This window comes from Artemia sp. Qi Xiang Cuo, chromosome 14 (genome assembly GCF_049724085.1).
Source record: "Artemia sp. Qi Xiang Cuo chromosome 14, ASM4972408v1, whole genome shotgun sequence".
NCBI classification, from domain to species: Eukaryota; Metazoa; Arthropoda; class Branchiopoda; order Anostraca; family Artemiidae; genus Artemia; species Artemia sp. Qi Xiang Cuo.
The window spans coordinates 20,818,561-20,839,161 of record NC_142807.1 but is presented as its reverse complement, the minus strand read 5'-3'; the positions used below and the strand labels follow the sequence as shown (position 1 = coordinate 20,839,161).

Genomic DNA, 20,601 nt, shown 5'->3' with positions numbered 1-20,601 from the left:
GTCAGCATACTCAGAAACGATTTTCCCAAGCATGGTTTGTAACGGTTCTAGGTGTTTACTCTCCCCCGGAAAGTACCCCACCGCGGACCCCCCCCCTACGGAAAGTACCCCGGAAATTACCCCCCAAGGAAAATAACCCCGGGAAATACCACCCCGTGGAAAATAAGGCTTTCCGAATTTGAGAATATTATTTGAGCTTTGTTTTTTTTCCGTAGGGGGAGGGAATTTTGGTAATTGTGTCTTATACGCCACTCACTAAAGTTTACGCTGCGTAAAACTCAAGAAAAAACCCGTTTTTTTCGTTAGTTTCTTTCAGTTTAGCGTGGGACAAGACAAAGACAAGTGACAGAATAGATGGGAAATATATAATTTGGGCTATATATTTGCACATAAGGGGGGGAGGGGTAAATTATTTAGACAGTTTGAAGTCGGAAAACCAATTTTTAGTTCATAATATGCAGAATAATTGCACCTAACACATTTTGCATGCATACCCGCTATACTCTGCCCCCCCCCCCTAATGTACAAATTTTATAGCCCTAATTTGTTTCTAAAGTAAAGAAGAACCTAACGAAGAAACCGGTTTTTTCTCGAGTTTACAAATCGTAAACTTGAGCGAGTGGCGTATAATACACAAGTACCAGAATTTTTCATGGACAGAGAGACGGATTTCCCGGCATTATTTAAAAACGATCAGAAATATAATTTAAAAAAAAACAAGAATTTTCAACTGAAAGCAAGGAGCACCGTCAAAACTTAAAACGAACAGAAATTATTACGTAAATGAAAGGGGTTACCTCCTTCTCAAGACCTCGTTCTTTGGGCAAAGGTTTCTTTTAGAATTTTAAAACAAAGCTTAAAATTCTAATTAAACGACCATTGTGTTCCAGGAATCGTTCTTAAACAATTAGGGAAAAAAGTCAAAAGTTATTAAATTCGTTCTATAGGGAGAATCTTCCTTCCTGAGGGGGGTAAATATTCCAGGGGAAATGTTACACTGGGGGGATTTGACAGAATTAAAATTCTTTTCAATTGTCTTACATTCTCTTTGCCAAATTTTTCATGTGAAGATGTTCCGGGGGAATTATCCAGGGGCTTTTTTCCGCGTGTTTTTATTTCCGGGAAATAATATCCATGGAAAGGGGGATGATCGAGAATGATTGAGAAACCGATTAGAGGTTAAAGTCTTATTCAAATGAATGAATGCCAAGGAGAATTTTTAGGTTGAATCATCCGCAAGCAATTTTACAGGGAGGGGGATTCTCAGCGAGGATGGAACTGTTTGGAGGGAATTTGACGGAGCGGGGGGGCGCACTTTACGTTGGTTGAAATTTCCAGGGAGGAGTTTTTGGTGAAGGGGAGGGGTATATTTCATAAATGTTGAGCCAGATTTACTGGCATTATTTGAAAATCGAACAGAAATTATTTCGTATATGAAGGGTTGCCCCCACTTCAAAACCTTGCTCTTGACGCTCAAGTTTGACTGTTTGTCCCAATTTTTTAAGACCGTCTATTGAAACACGGCGTTCGTTTAATTAGAATAGGAAGCTTTTTTAAAAGTACCAAAAGTTTTAGCGTAAAGAGCGAGGTATTGAGGAGGAGGCAACCTTTTATATACTGGATAAATCTGCCAAAATTAATATGCAAGTTTTGGTTTAAATCTTTATGTACGGTGATCCAAATTCGAACCTCCATTAGTTGAAAAACGTTGAGAAATTTAATAAAATTTTTTTTGTTGTTTTAAAAAGTACAGTTGTGACTAAGAGTCAAACTTTAGCGTAAAGAGCGACACGTTGAGGAGGGGACATCCCCTTTCATATACGGAATAATTTCTGTTCGTTTTAAGTTTTAATGTCACTCCTTAGTTTCAATTAAAAAAAACGTTTTTTTTATCTGATCAAAAATATGATACTGACCAAAAACCCATATAATTTTGAAATAACTAAAATAAAAGTCTTATAAAATCACGGTTTTTAGGTATGAATAGACCCAAGATGTGTCAGGGAGGAAATTATTTTTATTTTAGTGTACTTGGTACCTTACGAGTATTTGACTGGCAATTTCCGAATTTATTTGGAAACATATATTTTTCTCTAAGGTATGACGTAAACTTTTTGTTTTAACTACACTTTACGCATTTCAGTTTTTACTACCAGTGCTCAACATTAGGCCTAGCTAGAAACGAAAGAAATTTCCATACACAAAAAGTAAGGAAGAAAAGGTCTCAAGTGTTTTTATAATGATGAAATTTGCTTCCCACAAAAAAAGTGCATACATTAATTGATGAATTTTAGTGCAGTTTTCAAGTATGCGATTAATAAGAAGACTATGAAATGAATAACACCCAGAATACAACATGCAATTATTCAAAATTCTAAAACTATTAAGCATCGAGAACAAACAGGTTAGGTCTCCTGATGATAAGTGTCCATGATTTTTTTAAACTATTGACCTGACTAGTCAATATTTTCGACTATTGTCGTTGATAGGAGTGGTAAAGTAGGCCAATAGCAAAATAGTCAGTAGTCAAGAGTTTATCGCAAGATGAGACTTCTGGTTTTAAGAAGGTATTTATTCATTTTTACAACAGAAGAAAACAAGACTGTTGAGATACAGATGGTAGGCTTAGGAAGTGCAAACGCACGATTTTTCTTTGCGGGCGGCAATTTCGAAAAAATAGAAGACATATCGTGTGAAAATTTGTATGCGATAAATCTTGCAGTTATGGGAGCAGAAGGGTTCCATTGTAACTGAACCACCGTGTAGCTGAACCCCAAGCAACTGAACCCCCGTGCAACTGAACCCTCGTGCTACTGAACCCTCATGCAACTGAACCACCGTGCAATTGAACCACCGTGCAACTGAACCCCCGTGCAACTGAACCCTCATGGATCTAAGCCCTTTTTAACTGAACCCTCTAGCAACTGAACCCCAGTGCAACTAAACCCCATTGACCCAAACTCCCGTGTAACTGAACCACCATGTAACTGAACCCCCGTGCAAGTGAACCACCGTGCAACTGAACCACCGTGCAACTGAACTAGCTTGAAACTGAACCCTTGTGTAACTGAACCCTCATGCAACTCAGCCACCATACTTACATAGGGTAAAACAGAAGTTAGAATCTTTACATGTTCAACCTTGTTGGAATTGTTTGCTTTTTGAAGTCTTTATATAAATTACTGTCAAGATGATTTATAAAAATGCTCTGTTTTCTTGTCACAAAAACAAATAACATCGGACGTCATAAACTCTTAAATCCAGATTTATTTCTCTTTTTTATGTCTGTTAATCGGGGTTTCCGTCACCAAGTCAATTTCTACGAATCTAAGCGTTTACCCCCCTCCCCCGTGGAAAATTTCCCCTCCTCCAACCACGGAAACCCCATCACCAGGAAAACACCCCATCGCGAAAATTATGGTTTTCAAAATTCAAAAATCTTCTTTGGGTCGTGTTATTTTTTAGTTTAATTGAGAAGTTCTAAGGGAAGTGGAAAAGAGGAATTTATGTGTAAATATTGCCCCTTCCTCCATGCAACTACTTTCTTCTAATGAAAGATCCTCCAGAAAACCCCCACACAAAAATGTCCGCATGTTTCCCAATGACAAATATTATCTGTAAGCATTAGACAAATAAAAAAAAACTTAAAAAGGAACTGAAACTTCTGCAATGGGGTTATCTGACTGTTTTGTAGCTTGGAAGGGAGGGAGATACCTCGAAGGGTGCATTTTGATGCCAAATTATCTCAGCTCTCATTGCGCCTTCAAATAAATACAGAACTAGCTTTAAAGGGGAGACGACACGAGGATGGAGGTAGAAATTGCTTGATAATCCCCAGGGATTTCTGTCTTTTTTTATAAGCCGAGAGTGCTTGGAGACTACACAATCGTAACAGGTTTTTTTTTTTTGGGGGGGGGGGGGGAGGGAGATTTTCCACGGGTAGGTATTTTCCGTGAGGGGGGTATTTTCCGTGAGGTGCTATTTTCTGCGGGGTATTTTCCCTAAGGGATGTTTTTGCGGGGGAGGGGTAAACGGCGGCTCTCACCGTCTACATACTATAATTTTTTTTTGCCACTTTGCTTATTTTGTTGTTTTCATTTTGTGGTATTCTCTGCACTCGTAGTTGTTTATTGTTTGGTTTGAAAAAGGTTAATTATCTGCTTCGGTGCAGTGGTTCAGTTACCCGAGGGTTCAGTTGTACGGTGGTTGAGGTGCACGGGGGTTCAGTTGCACGGTGGTTCAGTTACACGGTGGTTCAGCTGCACGGTGGTTTAATTGCACGTTGGTTTAATAGCGCAGCAGTCCAGTTGTGTGGTGGTTCAGGTACAAAATGGTTCAATTACATGGGGTTTCAGTTACATGGGGGTTCAGTTACATGGGGTTCAGTTGCCGGGTGGTTCAGTTACACAAGGGTTTAGTTAAATGGGTTTCAGTTACACAGTGGTTCGGTTATACGGGGGTTCAGTTACAGAGTGGTTCGGTTATACGGTGATCCAGTTACAGAGGTTCAGTTGCTTGTGGTTCAGTTATACGGTGGTTCAGTTACACGCACACCGAGCAGAAGTAATAAGCCGCCATCTCTGCCCCTGAATACGTGATTGACGATTAGGATTTCTGGAGTTTTTTTTGCAAGTTGAAATTTTTGTTGTATCTTGTTTTTTTTATCCCCGAATATTGTTACTGTCGGCAAACTCATGCATATTGCATTGCCGCTTATGAGAAACACGCGTTTACCTATGGATTTATTCATGTCCAGACAGAATGTTACCGGCCCCTGAAAACCTTTTCTCTTGAACTCGCTTCGATTTCTGTAGTTCTTCGGCTATCTTGAATAATTTGAAGCAAAATTACACGTAGGAAGTTTTCCCTCTCCACCGGCAACATGTATTTTTGCTTAGAGGGACAGTTGCAAGACACAAATTTATTGCACCTGACTGGTATGAACTCTAAATCGCCCTAAGTACAATTGGTCCTATTGTAAATAGGAAGCACGTACGAATCGAAGGGAACATCGTATTTGTAGACTTAAGGAGTTCTTTATCTAGTTTACAAACAAATTTTTAACACTTTTTTAACAGGATGACAAAGAAAATAGAAACAAAAACGCATCAGGAAGGCATACTGACTGATATATTTCCAGTCCCATGATAAAGCCCTTCTTGTTATTTTTAGTTATGCAAAGGTTTTTCGGTACTTATGCTTTATATATAACACACGAAAGAAGTCAAGTTTGGTTAATGCTAACAGAATAAAATAAAATAGGATGAAAATCTAATAGTTTAGAAAAAATTTGGGCTATATATTTGCACATTAGGGAGAGTGGGGGGGGGGGGGGAAACCAAAGAAAATATTAAATACGTAACCTAACCTAACCTAGGTACCTCACCCCCTAAACCCCAAAACAATAGTTTAAATATTGTAAACGCGATGGGAAATTACGCTTTGCAATCCATTATCTCTTGCAAATACCCGTTTCACGGGTTTCCATTTGCATTTCCTTGTACAATCTATAGCGCAGTGTTATATATAAGGCATAGGTGATTCCTTTCCAAAATGGATACTCAAATGAGTCTATACTCAGCGGAGAATTATTCGGGTTGACCTTTGCTTCCGACTTGAGCTGGAAAAGTTGTCTCTCCAGCCGGAAGAGCTTTTTTTTTTTTAGATAAATCTATGCTTTTCGCTTATGCACTGGTATAGATGTGCTATTGGTTTTCTTTTTTAGAAAAGTATTCAACGGAGTCTGGTGGTATTCAAAGGTGGAAAAATATTTGGATAGCTTGTATTTCGAATCTGGATTGAAAAATTCGCCTCTCCCACCTGGGAAATTAAGAACGAATTAAATTTAAACTTCCCGTTTTTGCACTGGTGAAAAATAGTTACCGGTATTCTTTTATAGATAAATATCCACAAAAGCATTATACAAATGTTCTATGTATATTTAAGATAGATTTAAATATGTTCTAAGACCACATTTGCCATACATAACGCTCGAAAAAAAAAACTAAGAAAAAAATAGAGACCAAACGAGGGCGGTTTTTAGCCAGTGAAAAAAAATAAAAAAATAAGACAAAACAAATATGTTGTCAAAGACTTCCGTTCAGCCGTCCACAGTGCTGAAAGAGGGGAAAAAATAGGGAGAAAAAAGGGTATACTTAAACGAAGAAAAAATTGGCTACTGAAGTAAACTGAGCCCTTAGTGACGTAGCTGGGTTATCTCGGTTTCCCAAGACTTACTATTTCCAATGAAAACTTAAATGTAAAAAAAAAATCCCTAATTTTTTTCTCACAGATGAAACCTGGATAAAAAGCAAAGGTAATCTCCCTCCACAAGTAAAAAATATTCGGTCAGAAACGGCTGATGGACATCTGAACAATTTATATACCAGATTAGAATGAAACGCGCGATCAAATCAGCATAAAACTATTGCTGGGAAAACAGTTCCTGTCGAAAAATTTTAAATACTATAATCGATTTGTTGATGGATTTATTCTCTCTATCGACTAAAAATACAAGGATTAATAAAAATCTGGTACAACGGAAGATATTTCAATGCTGAAGTTAATCCAAAAAAATTAGTGTTACCATATTTAGTATGTTATAAAAAAAGCTCAAAATTTCTCTTTTTTTATGCATTTCAATTTCAGCCTCAAAAGCATGTATTCCTGTAATTTCTTGGCCTGCACCCCACTGAAATTATATTTGGTATGTTCTAAAAAAAAACTTCAAATTTCTGTTTTTTTATGCATTTCGATTTCAGCCTCAAAAGCATTGATTCCTGTAATTTCTTGGCCTGCACCCCATTGAATTTATATTTGGTATGTTCTAAAAAAACTTCAAATTTCTGTTTTTTTTTATGCATTTCAATTTCAGCCTCAAAAGCATAGATTCCTGTAATTTCTTGGCCTGCACCCCTTTGAATTTATATTTGGTATGTTCTAAAAAAAACTTCAAATTTCTCTTTTTTTATGCATTTCAATTTCAGCCTCAAAGGCATGGATCCCTGTAATTTCTTGGCCTCCACCCCATTGAATTTATATTTGGTATGTTCTAAAAAAAAACTTCAAATTTCTGTTTTTTTATGCATTTCGATTTCAGCCTCAAAAGCATGGATTCCTGTAATTTCTTGGCCTGCACCCCATTGAATTTATATTTGGTATGTTTGGTGTGCTCTAAAAAAACTCCAAATTTCTTGTATTTTATGCATTTCGATTTCAGCTTCAAAAGCATGGATCCCTGTAATTTCTTGGCCTGCACCCCATTGAATTTATATTTGGTATGTTCTAAAAAAACTTCAAATTTCTCTTTTTTTATGCATTTCAATTTCAGCCTCAAAAGCATGGATTCCTGTAATTTCTTGGCCTGCACCCCTTTGAATTTATGTTTGGTGTGCTCTAAAAAAACTCCAAATTTCTTGTTTTTATGCATTTCGATTTCAGCCTCAAAAGCATGGATCCCTGTAATTTCTTGGCCTGCACCCCATTGAATTTATATTTGGTATGTTCTAAAAAAAAACTTCAAATTTCTCTTTTTTTATGCATTTCAATTTCAGCCTCAAAAGCATGGATCCCTGTAATTTCTTGGCCTCCACCCCATTGAATTTATATTTGGTATGTTCTAAAAAAAAAACTTCAAATTTCTGTTTTTTTTATGCATTTCAATTTCAGCCTCAAAAGCATGGATTCCTGTAATTTCTTGGCCTGCACCCCTTTGAATTTATGTTTGGTGTGCTCTAAAAAAACTCCAAATTTCTTGTTTTTATGCATTTCGATTTCAGCCTCAAAAGCATGGATCCCTGTAATTTATTAGCCTGCACCCCTTTGAATTTATATAATGATCTAATCAACCTTTAGAATAGCAACGGTAGGGCTGGTCGATTCTTGTCAAGACTTTTTAAACACTTTTTTTTAACGGAATTGAAATGCCTTTTTATGTACCCATTAGAGAAGCGCGGGGGAGGGTTAGACCAGAACTTTTCCCTCCTGTTCGGAGGACCAAACATATACAAAACAAACTAGAATTGTGTTACATGCGAAGAAACATATTTATTTTCTGCCCGTCCCAAAAAAATAAGCCTTTGCACACATTTTTGGATTATTTTTTTTTTAGGCTTGCCTCCCTTGGAAAAAATTATGCTAAAACCTACAACGGTTTTAAAAACCATTTACAAAAGAATTACAAAACCGTAAAAATTACGAAAAATTTACAAAACCTCATAATGCTTAAACCCACAATTTCCTAAATTCGTCACTGAGATAGCTAATTTAAATTCGTTTCCCATTTATGTGTTATTTTCATTATTATCTTCTTACTTTTACTCTGTCTTATCATGCTATGTGAGTGAGGGATGTTCAATAAGTGAATAGTTTTTGTAGTCTTACTTACATACTGGGACAGAGAAAATTCCTTCCCAAATCCCAATCCCGCAAAACTGGTTGTTCGACGTATCACACCCTTTACACGATAATCAAGCCGCCTCCCCCTCACAGTTGGTACAAAACATGCATGAACAGAATCTTTTGCGTTCTGTGCCTGAAAATTATTTTAGTAGGGTACAGATATATCTGGATAATTATGATTTAATTGGAATTGTTTGACTGAATGTGTCACGACATTTGCTGGCCGAGCGAATGTAAACATCTTGGGAGTTCTCAGGGATTAACCTCTCTTCCGTAAAGTGAAGCTAAATCAAGCGGTTCTCTGACTCAGTTTTTTTTTTTTTTTTTCAGAACAGAATTAATTGAAACTAACTAAGCTTATTCCAGGTTACTTTTGATAAAAAAAAAAATTATAAAAATAATTAGACACTGATATTTGTACACGGTTGCAGACATGAGCAGGAATTTCATCATTCCAGTTTTTATGTATTTTATTAAGGCTTGATTTGAGATTAGATTTCAACATAAATTAAAACTATTCTGTACATCAAGAACTGTTTTGGGGTGTTCCAGGCTCTAAGGCTTTGATCATTGTCGCAGTTTTTATTAGTCTCTGTTACTTAGTTTTCAGGGGGCATAACAAAGACCAATATTCACAAAAAAATCATATCAAACAGACCTACCACGTGAAAATCTATACAGATTTGTTTGTGGCAGGACTCAATATTTTACTCACTTACTACATATAAAAATATAGTAACTCAAAACGAGCAGAAATTAACATAAGTTGGGCACAAACCCCTATGCCTTCTCAAGGCCAGAACATAATTTGCACTTAACTGAAAAAATATAAATGTTTTTACTTTTATAACTTTAATAAATCAAATAATATTCACATTTTGATTACTAGATACCAGTATATGTATATTAAACTGACAATGCACCATCATTTCTTTTTTTTTCAGTCAAGTGCAAATTTTGTTCTGGCCTTGGGAAGGCATAGGGGTTTTGAGCCCAACTTATGTTAATTTCTGCTCGTTTTGATTTTGACTCGGTTATTTATTGTAATTTCTGTTCGTTTTGGGTTTCATGTTTATTGATGCTGATTTGTGGTAGTTTCAAGCAAGGTAGATTAATTGATTTTATTTTTGCTCATTTTTGGTTTGATGGAGTTCTTTACATTTCTTTGAAAAACTTATTTTGTGGAATTTTTTTTTTTAATAATTTCTGTTCGTTTTGTATTGACATAGTATGTTCAGGGAAAAAGAAAAAAATGCTTTAAATCTTTACTTTTTTTTAAGATTTTACAGTTTGGCCTGCTATTTGTATGATGGAGAAAAATTTTCAGCAATTTTTAATAGCATACACCCTTTTAAAAATCCGGACACAAATAGTTGTGTTTCATTTAGTTTCATACCTCCTCTAGTTGACCTGAAATGAATAACTTGATACCATTCGCAAAAAATCTGTTTACTTTCTTTGATAGCTTGAATACACTTGCACTATTTTGATTTGGTTAAATTTTAAGAGCAGAAGCAGCCCCGAAAGTCTGAACATAATACTCTCAGTCGTTCTTGGGATACTGCTGAGATTTCTTATTGGGAATTAGCATTAACACAGTGCATTTGATTTAACCTTAAGGCAACATTTAATTTTTAAACATAATGGGCAAATAGGGGGGGGGGGAGTCGTTGCCCTCCAATCACTTTCGAATATTAAAAAGGGCGTCAGCCCTCTATTTTCAGTCGAAAAATAGAAGTTCTGAACTTTAAACTGCGTGGAACAAAACAGCTGTCTCAAAATTTTGATTGGATGTGTTTGGGGAAGTGATGGGCGTGGAAGGGGTGCTAGTTGCCTTCCAATTACTTTTGACTATTAAAAAGGGCACTAGTCATTTCAATTTCTAATCGAATGAGCCCTTTTTGAAGTTTCTACGACAACGCGTTCTATAAAAAACCATTATACCCCCAGGGCGTAACTTACAACCCTTGCCCTGAGGGCTGTGAGGGGGTTGCCATCCTAAAAACCTAATTTACAGAAGTTAAAACTACGTTGAATAAAATGGCTATCTCAAAATTTTGATTGGATGGGTTTGGGGAAAATGTGGGCGTGAGAGGGGGGTTAGTTGCCCTCTAATCCCTTTTGACTATTAAAAAGGGCACTAGCCCTTTGAATTTCCAACCGATTGAGCCTTTTTTGAAGTTTCTACGACAACGCCTTCTATAAAAACCTTATATGCCCCCAGGGCATAACTCACAACCCTTGCCCTGAAGGCTGTGGGGGAGTGTCCTCCTCAAAAACATTATTTCTATCTGGAAATCGACTACGCTGAACAAAATAGCTATCTCCAAATTTTGATTGGATGTGTTTCGGGAAATGTTGGGCGTGGAAGGGGTGTTAGTTGCCTTCCAATCACTATTCGACTATTAAAAAGGGCACAATCCACTCCAATTTCCACTTGAATTAGCCCTTTTCCAAGTTTCTACGACAACTTCTTCAATACGAAGTGCCCTGCTCTAAAGGAAAAAAACAATAAATGATATATTGTGCAAACATCGTTCTTATATACCCTCAGGGAATAACTTAAAACCCTTCCCCCGAGGGTTGTGGGTAAGTATCCTCCTAAAAAACATATTTTCTATCTGGAAATCAACTACGCTGAACAAAATGGCTAGCTCAAAATTTTGATTAGATGTGTTTGGGGGAATGAGGGGCTTGGGGGGGCTAGTTTCCCTCCAAACACTTTCAGCTGTTAATATGGGTACTAGCCCTTTCAATTTCCAATCGACTGAGTCCTTTTCGAAGTTTCTACGACAACTCCTTCGATACGAAGTGCCCGGGTATGAAAAAAAAATAATATATTGTGTCAACATCGTTCTTTACTTAGGCAGCACTATTGTGCTGCCTATGAAAAGTGCGGAACTGCAGCATCTGTATGTTTACAGATGCTTATTACCTTCTAAAAGAAATAGTACAACACAAAACCACCAGTTGTGAAAAAAAAATGAGATATATGTCTCTTTTTCTTTCTATTTGGTAGGGAAGATCCCTTCCCTCCCCCCCCCCCAAAAAAAAACAACAACAAAAAAAAAATTAGTCCCTTTGCAATTGGAATGCTATTAATTTTTTGCCATGTTCAAACTACTTTCTCTATAGCTTGTTTAAAAATGATGATTCTCTAACTGGAAATTTTACACGGAAACCATATCAAATTGATAGATTTACAATTCAAGTGCCTGTTCCTTTTCAATATACATCTTTTTCATTTTTTTTTGTACATTTCAGGATGTCAATAACTCCCATGTATCGATTTGAAGCTCTTGAAAACAAAAACCCCATAGAACCGTGAAATCTCAAACTAAGAAGGAAATTACTAAAAAAAAGTCGGGCGCTTTCTGTTCGCGTACAATAGGACAAAATAAAGGAATTTGAATAAAAGACTAAGAATAGATGAAAAGCAGGCAATGGAGAAACTAGATATCTGGTGATCATTTTACTTATAGGGTCACTGAAGCCATTTAGGTCTTTTATGAGTAAGATGCTATTTAACATCACATTTGTGAGTTTCTCACTTTTAATGGCTATAGCATTTCATAATCGTCTCAGTACAGTGCTTCTCGGATTCCTAGGGTTAAATATTTTCTTTGGCTTCGGGTAATTGTTTGCGACACCATGGGTATTACCCATTCTCGTGCTATTTCTAACAAGGTAAATCTTTGTTATGGCACAATTGTAGCAAATCGAAGACATTACAGAAGACTAGCGCTGACTCGTCTGTACTCTAAGTTTTGTGATCATTCTATTTTGTTTTGCTCAGGTTTTCACCCTCTTCTAAAGTCTGGGAATTTGAAACGAATAAATTAATTCAGGTGTTAAATTTTTCGGTCCTTGCGTGTTATAGCGACCACACATTGTTCTTGATTTGTAATTAAATAAAAAAAAACAAGTTTTTTAAACTGAAAGCAAGGAGCGACATTAAAACTTAAAACAAACATAAATTATTCCATATATGAAAGGGACTGTCCCCTCCTCAACGCCTCGCTCTTTACGCTAAAGTTTTTTATTGTTTTAAAAAATAAAGTTGTAAGACAGAGTCAAACTTTAGCGTAAAGAGCGAGGCGTTGAGGAGGGGACAGTCCCTTTCATATACGGAATAATTTTTTTTCGTGTTAAGTTTTAATGTCGGTCCTTACTTTCAGTTTAAAAAACTGGTTTTTTTATTTAATTTTTGAACGTTTTTGAATAAATTCAGGTTTTGATCTTGGCTCACCGTACATGAATAATTAAAACAAAATTTTCATATTAATTTACATTTATTTAGTTAAATGGCTTTCTCGAAACTTGTTTAATTTTATTTACGAACGTTTTTATTAGTAATAAATATACCTAACTTACGAATTAACTTACGTAACGAACTTCTACATTCATATTTTTAATACGTATATTAGGGAGTTCGCTCCCTAGTCAATACCTTGCTCTTTAAGCGAAAGTTCGAATTTTGTTCCAATTCTTTAAAAATGACCGCTTAATCACAAAGGCCGTTAATTAGAATAAATAGCTCTTATGAAAATACTAAAAAATCTTTGGCTTAGCCTAAAGAGCGAGGCATTGACTACGGGGTGAACCAAATTATATATGTAATATTTTCTGTTCGTTTAAAGTTTCGATGTTGCTGCTGTTGCAGTTGAAATACTTGTTTTTTTATATTAAATTTCTGATCTTTTTTTAAATAATGCAGGGAAGTCCAGCGTCCCCTTCATAGCAATGTCCCTTCCCCCATGAAAACTTCCTTCATGGAAAGATCCTCCCACATAACCCCCGACCCACCCCCCCCTCCAACTACCAGGAAAAATCTCCCCTGAAAACGTCTGTATACTTCCAAATAACCAATACTATATGTTAACATTGGGTAAAGTTCATAACTTTCAGCCCTCCCCCCTGGAACTTCGGGGGATTAAGTCATCCTAAAAGACATACTTATAATATTTTCGAAAATGCTGAACAAAATGGCTATCTCAAAATTTTGATCAGCTGACTTTGGGAAAAAAATGAGCGTGGGAGGGGGCCTAGTTGCCCTCCATTTTTTTGTCACTTAAAAAGGGCACTAGAACTTTCAATTTCCATTCCAATGAGCCCTCGAACGATATTCTAGGACAACTGGGTCGATACGATCACCCCTGGGGGAAAAAACAAACAAACAAACAAATAAACACGTAGCCTACCCGTGATCTTTCTTCTGGCAAAAAATGCAGAATTCCACATTTTTGTAGATGGGAGCTTGAAACCTCTACAGTAGGGTTCTCTGATACGCGGAATATGATGGTGTGGTTTTCATTAAGGTTCTATAACTTTTAGGGGGTCTTTCCCCCTTTTTTCGAAAATCAGCCAAATTTTCTCAGGCGCCTAACTTTTGATGAGTAGGATTAAATTTTATGAAAATTATATATTTGAAATCAGCATTAAAATCTGATTTTTTTATGTATCTATTTGTATCAAAATACCGTTTTCTAGAGTTTCGGTTACCATTGAGCCGGGTCGCTCCTTACTTACAGTTCGTTACCACGAACTGTTTGATGAAACCGGTTGTCTTTGTCCACTCGGAGATAACCAGCTTAGTCTAAGCTTAGACTATGCAGGTATATTTTAATTAAATATTTTGTATAAAGAGGTGGTTAGGTTAGGTATCTAATATAATGTGCTGTGGGTGGCCTGCTTTCCGTAATTCTCTATTGTAGTTTCCATGATTTTGTTACTAAACTATTATATTTTCATCATAATTGGTATATTTCATTATGATTAACCAAACTTTACTTCTTGAGCGTGTTCGCTTGAGCGTCTACCCGTTTTCTTCTGTATTTGTTTCGTTCGTACCGGAATACAAAACTATTTATAATATACATAATAAATAATATACAATATTATTTATCTGCCGATATTACGTCTGTTTTGGACAGGCTGTGTACCAAGCTTGTAGAGGATGCTCCACTTAGACTAGGGTGCATCCATCAAATTATCAGCCTTTTTTGCAAGAATTAGCGTTGGTATTTCTAATCCTTAGTATTTTATTAGTTGGTGTTTATTTTGGTACTTTGCTATTATATGGACACTTCTAAAAAGTCAAGTTTGGTTAATGCTAATGAAATAAAATAAAATAGGACGTATATATAATAGTTTATAAACAAATTTGGGCTATATATTTGCACATTAGGGGGGGGGGGTAAAGCATTGCATATATTAAACACGTAACCTAACCTAACCTAGGTACCTTCCCCCCCCCCAAAAAAAAAAACAACAGTTTAAATATCGTATACGCAATGAAAACCCCGTTATGGATTGCAGTACTCTGAAGCCGTCTATTGAATTAACCCGTCAATAACGGGTTTTTCGTGACTGGTTTCCTTGTAGGTGCCCATATAATGGGAAAGTACCTTTATTTTTTATTAAACTGGAATATATAGGCCTATACGATTAGGCCCGTGATTTTCATAATAGCAATGATTTATTTACACACAATCAACAAAGATTATCAAAATAATCACGAAGCTGTGATAGGGGCACCGGATTGACCAGAACATTTTAGTAAATTCCTTCTGATCAAAAATATGCTTGCACCCCTTCCTCGTCAACTCCCACGTGTTGCTGCGCAAAATTTACATTGAGTTTTCGTTTGATTGACTCTAGATGGCTGATGATCATAATTACTGATCTTTGTAAAGGTGAACAGACGGACAAATCTGGTTTAAAGAACTTTTCAGTAGCGGAAGATGATGAAAGTCAAGGTTATAATTTTGTATTATATCGGTTAATAAGTGTTGTACGAAATTAACTTGGAACAGGAAGAAATTCTATGTTGAATTTGAGCTATGTTGAGGTTGTCACATGCTGGGGTGGATACAGGATTAATGTCTGGAAGGGGGCCGATTAAAATTTGGCTCCCCCATTGGTGTTTTTCGTTCCTTCCATCCCGTAATCATAGCTATTTTTGACATTCTGGTGGTTAAGGGGGGGTCCCGTAGCTACTAAACAATTAGGGAAAGGATCCAAAACTAGAAAAAACACAGAAAACAAACAAGCTACATGAAATTACAGGAGGTATTGTAGAATTCTTAAGGCTCTTGAGGGAGTTCAGGCTCATAGTCTGAACTCCCCTCTACTCTACACAGGGGTTTCTTGCCTCTAAACAATCCAAGCGCCTTTACACGTTGATCGTGTTGCGATATTCCTTCGACTTCGACGTGCCGACAAAATTTTGATGTTGGCTTTATATTATCCAATTTGAAATCTAGGATTGTACAAGGTTAGGTTTCTTAAGTTTGAAGCTAGAAACTTAATTTTATAGAGACAGATGTTTCTGTGATGGAATTCAATTTGAGTGAGTTCTACTCAGCTAAATTTATTCCCTTTGAAACTTTTGTCGCCGCATGTTTTATAATTTGGTATTCCTTTATAGTATTTTTTTTTCCTTGGCCAGACGTGATATAGTTTGTATGCAGACGAAATTGTGGTTTAGTCTTGAATCAATGTGAATCTACAACCCACAAAATTTGTTTTCTTACATTCAAAACTTAGAAATTAGCTTCCTATATTCAGTTCTGTATCAGAAGTAATCTCAGAGAATATATCGGGGCTAATTTCATTTTCTAGTCGTTCGTCCTTTTGCCCTGGGGTGGCGTATTCTAAAATATGTTTGCATCAACAGTGTCCTAGCTTTTATTTAGAAAATTAAATATAAAAAAAACAAGTTTTTTTTAACTGAGAGCAGGGACCAACATTAAAACTTAAAACGAACAGAAATTATTCCGTATATAAAAGAGAATGTCCCCTCCTCAACGCCTCGCTCTTTACGCTAAAGTTTTTTTTTTATTGTTTTAAAAAATAGAGTTTGTGAGAAAGAGTCAAACTTTCAAACAGTTCGTGGTAACGAACTGTAAGTAAGGAGCGACTCGGCTCAATAGTAACCGAAACTCTAAAAACCGGAATTTTGAAATCCATATACGCATAGATTGAATCAGGGTTTAATCCTTATTTTAACTACGTGAATTTTATTAAAGTTAGTCACACCCGTCAAAAGTTACTCATCGGAGAAAATTTACCTCATATTTGACAAGAAGGGAAACACCCCCCAAAAATCATAAAACTTTAATGAAAATCACACCGTCGGATTCAACCTATCACAGAATCCTACTGTTCAAGCTTCTATCTGCAAAAATGTGGAATTTTGTATTTTTTGTCAGAAGAAACATCACGGATGCTTGTTTATTTGTTTTTTTTTTGTTTCTTTTGTTTTTTTAGTTCCCCAGGGGTGATCGTATCGATTCAGTAGTCCTAGAACATCGTAAGAGGGTTCATTCGAACGGAAATTAATAATTCTAGTACCATTTTTAAGTGACCAAAAAATTGGTGGGCAGCTAGTCCCCCTCAAACGCTCATTTTTCCCCAAAGTTACCCAACCAAAATTCTTAGGTAGCGATTTTGTTCACCATTCTCGAAAATCTAATAAATATGTATTTGACGTTTACTCAATCCCTCAAACTTCCCCGGGGAATTGCTGGAAGCCATTAACTTTATCCATTGTTTACATATAGGCTAGTATTGGTTTAAGTATAAAGACGTTTCAGGAGGAATTTTTTTCTGATGTTGGGGGGAGGTGTAGGAGGAGGGGGTTACGTGGGAGCATCCTTCCATGGAGGATGTTTCCTTGGAGAAAGGGATATTTCTATGAAGGTGGCGCCGGATTTCCTAGCATTATTTAAGAAAACGATCAAAAATTAAACAAAAAAAAACTAGTTTTTTCAACTGAAAGTAAGGAGCAACATTAAAACTTAAAACAAACAGAAATTATTACGTACATGAGAGGGTTCGCCTCCTAGTCAATACCTCACCCTTTTCGCTAAAGTTGTTTTTAGTAGTTTCAAAAGAGCTATCTATTCTAATTAACCGGCCTTTGTGATTCAGAGGTTTGTGATTCGAACAAAATTCGAACTTTAGCGTAAAGAGCAAGGTATCGACTAGGGGGCAAACTCCCTAATATACGTAATAAAACATACGAATATAGAAGTTCGTTACGTAAGTTAATTCGTAAGTTACGTCAGAACAAAATTTCCAGAAAGCCATTCAGCCAAAAAAGTAAAATTAAAATGCAAATTTCGTTTGAATTATTCATGTACGGTGAGCCAAAATCAAAGCTGCATTAATTCAAAAACGTTCAGAAATCAAATAAAAAAAACAAGTTTGTTTTTAACTGAAAGTAAGGAGCGACATTAAAACTTAAAACGAACAAAATTGTTCCGTATATCAAAGGGGCTGTCCCCTCCTCAATACATTGCTCTTTACGCTAAAGTTTGAATCTGTCACACAACTTTATGTTTTAAAACAATAAAAAACTTTAGCGTAAAGAGCGAGGTATTGAGGAGGGGACAGCCCCTTTCATATACAGAATAATTTCTGTTCGTTTTAAGTTTTAATGTCGCTCCTTACTTTCAGTAAAAAAACTTGTTTTTTTATTTAATAGCGTAAAGACCGAGGCGTTCTTTAATATTTTTATGAATTCTAAGGTGCGTTTTCCCCTTTTATCGAAAATAAGGCACATTTTGTCAGGCTCGTAACCTTTGATAGGTAAGACTAAACTTAATGAAACCAGCATAAAAAATTCGATTTGAAATCAGCGTAAATCCGGTAGTCACGCGAGAAGTGAAGTTTCGTTAATGCTAATTATATAAAACAAAATAGGATAAAAATATCATAGCTCAGAAAGAAATTTGGGCTATATATTTTCACATTAGGGGGGGGGCGGGGTAAAGCATAATCCGATTCTTTTGATATACCCATTGGCATCAAAATTCCGTTGTTGTTTTTTTTTCCTTTCGGTTACTATGGAGCCGGATCGCTCCTTACTTACTGTTCGTTACCACGAACTGTTTCATAAATGATAAGGGAAGAGAAGGAGGGAAGGATACAAAGAGAGTAAAAGAGATGGAAAGGTAAGTACATGCAAAACAAAATTAATGTAAACCAAGCAATCATCGGCGGCGCAATAGCACTGCCTAAGTAAAGAACGATGTGGGCACAATGTATTGTTTATTTAGTGGTCTTGGACCAAGGCACTTCGTATCGAAGGAGTTGTCGTAGAAACTTCGAAAAGGGCTCATTCGATTGGAAATTGGAGTGGCTAGTGCCTTTTTTAATAGTCGAAAGTGATTGAAGGGCAACTATCACCCCCCCCCACACCCATCATTCCCCCAAACACATCCAATCATAATTTTGAGATAGCCATTTTGTTCAGCGTAGTGTGCATTGTCAGTTTAAGATACATATACTGATATTTAGTAATCAAAATGTTAATATTATTTGATGTATTAAAGTTATAAAAGTAAAAACTTTTATATTTTTTCAGTAGTGCAAATTACGTTTTGGTCTTGGGAAGGCATAGGGGTTTTGAGCCCAACTTATGTTAATTTCTGCTCGTTTTGAGTTTGACTCGGTTATTTATTGTAATTTCTGTTCGTTTTGGGTTTCATTTATTCATCGATGCTGATTTGTGGGGGTTTCAAACTTGGTAGATTATTTTATTTTATTTTTGCTCATTTTTGGTTTAATGGAGTTCTTTACTTTTCTTTGAAAAACTTATTTTGTGAAAAAGTTTTTTTTAAATTAATATAGACAAGAAGCAAACAAAGAAAAAAAGAAACTTTAAAGAGGAATCAGTTGAGCTCGCTTTTTTTGGGATAATGGTGTACAAACACAAGAAAGTTTTTTTTTTACCACTCAGTATTACTATCGTTTAGAGGAAACCATCTTTCAGACCAACCATCTAGACTACCATCTAGACAGACAACCATCTAGACAAACCATCTAGACAGACAATATCGGACAGTCAATGAATAATAGCATACCTGTTCTTTCACTGTACATAATGAAGGTTCTTCTTGTTTGTCCATATGTGGAGACAAGAGCCTCGAATTCTTGATCTGATAGTTCGAGGGGGAGCCTAGCAATGCAAAGTAGGTCTTGAGAGTGGGTTGGAAGAGCAGAGACACGATGATTCCGAACAACCCATGATCTAAAAAATAATATTAATGAATATTTAATTAAAATAATTCAATAAATATGAACTTTATAAATTTGAAAAAACATTGATTTTGAAGAATTATTTGCTTTTTTAGAAGTCAAATTGGCTCAAGTTTTGACTGTCCTTGTTCATTTTTTAATAACATCTAATTTCTAAAATGTTTGGTACCTCTCACAAATTCTCAAGGACTAAATTGTAGGCTCAAATGTTACTAAACAAGCCTAAATAAACAAAACAATTTTTCAGACAGCTTAATGCATTCAGGCTCAGTTTTACGGCCAATGACTTGCAAGGTTTTTGATGCACCTTTTTCAAAAGCTCGTTTTACTAAAGTAAATTGGCTTGTAACCAACGTTGACAACGCGGTACAATTGTACCGTTTTGGGTACAATTTAGAGGTCCTGGTACATTGTGGTACATCTGAGAACTTCTTGGTACAACACAAATTTGAAGGTACATTTTAATTTTTCTTGCTCCTTTCTAACTCGGATATCTGTTCTAGTTTTAGTTTATCGAAAATTTTGTTCTTGTCAATTGATTCAATCTTCATGAATGGTTGGAATCACTAAAAAAAATTAAGTATAAAAATAAAATTAATAAAAAGAAAAATGCACGAAAACAAAATATAACTCAAGTGATGAGATTATTTAATCACAGCAAAATAAAAGAAACAGCGAAAGCTGCTAACATCGAATTTCAGCAAGGTTGGATGTGAGCTCCCTCCCCCTTCTTCGGTCCAGGTATGTATGGTTTTGCTTTAGAGAACCCCACGGGATGGAGAACGACATCTTCAAACAACCGAAAATTTTGAGAATTATATAGAAAATAATAGTTCAGGAATTAAAATAATAGGAATTAAGACATGTTCCTGGAGGTTCTTCCTTTGTTTGTACTTGTCCCTCCTCCCAAAATATTAATATCCTACTACATAAAACATACTTTATGGCTATAGAATCGCAAAAACATCCGACAATAGTTATTTCTCTGGAGGAGCACCCTCTCCCCTAGAACAAAATCCTGGACACGTTCAGCATAGTACAACAATGTTGCTTAGAGTTCAAAGCTAACTCACCAAAATACAAGCAAAAACCATGACATTGAAACATTATTGGCGTAAGTGAGACATCGAGGATAGTCATTTTGCTTCAAATTAC

General features: G+C 36.0%; 1 protein-coding gene across 1 annotated transcript in view; it reads right to left on the bottom strand.

Annotated features, from left to right (window-relative positions):
* LOC148944248 (uncharacterized) overlaps positions 1–20,601 on the bottom strand; it is a 270,221-nt gene that overhangs the window by 162,979 nt on the left and 86,641 nt on the right. Inside the window, exon 3 of the mRNA XM_089100235.1 lies at positions 19,272–19,438. Coding sequence (XP_088956361.1) covers positions 19,272–19,438 — 167 coding nt within the window. The remainder of the gene's footprint in view (positions 1–19,271; positions 19,439–20,601) is intronic.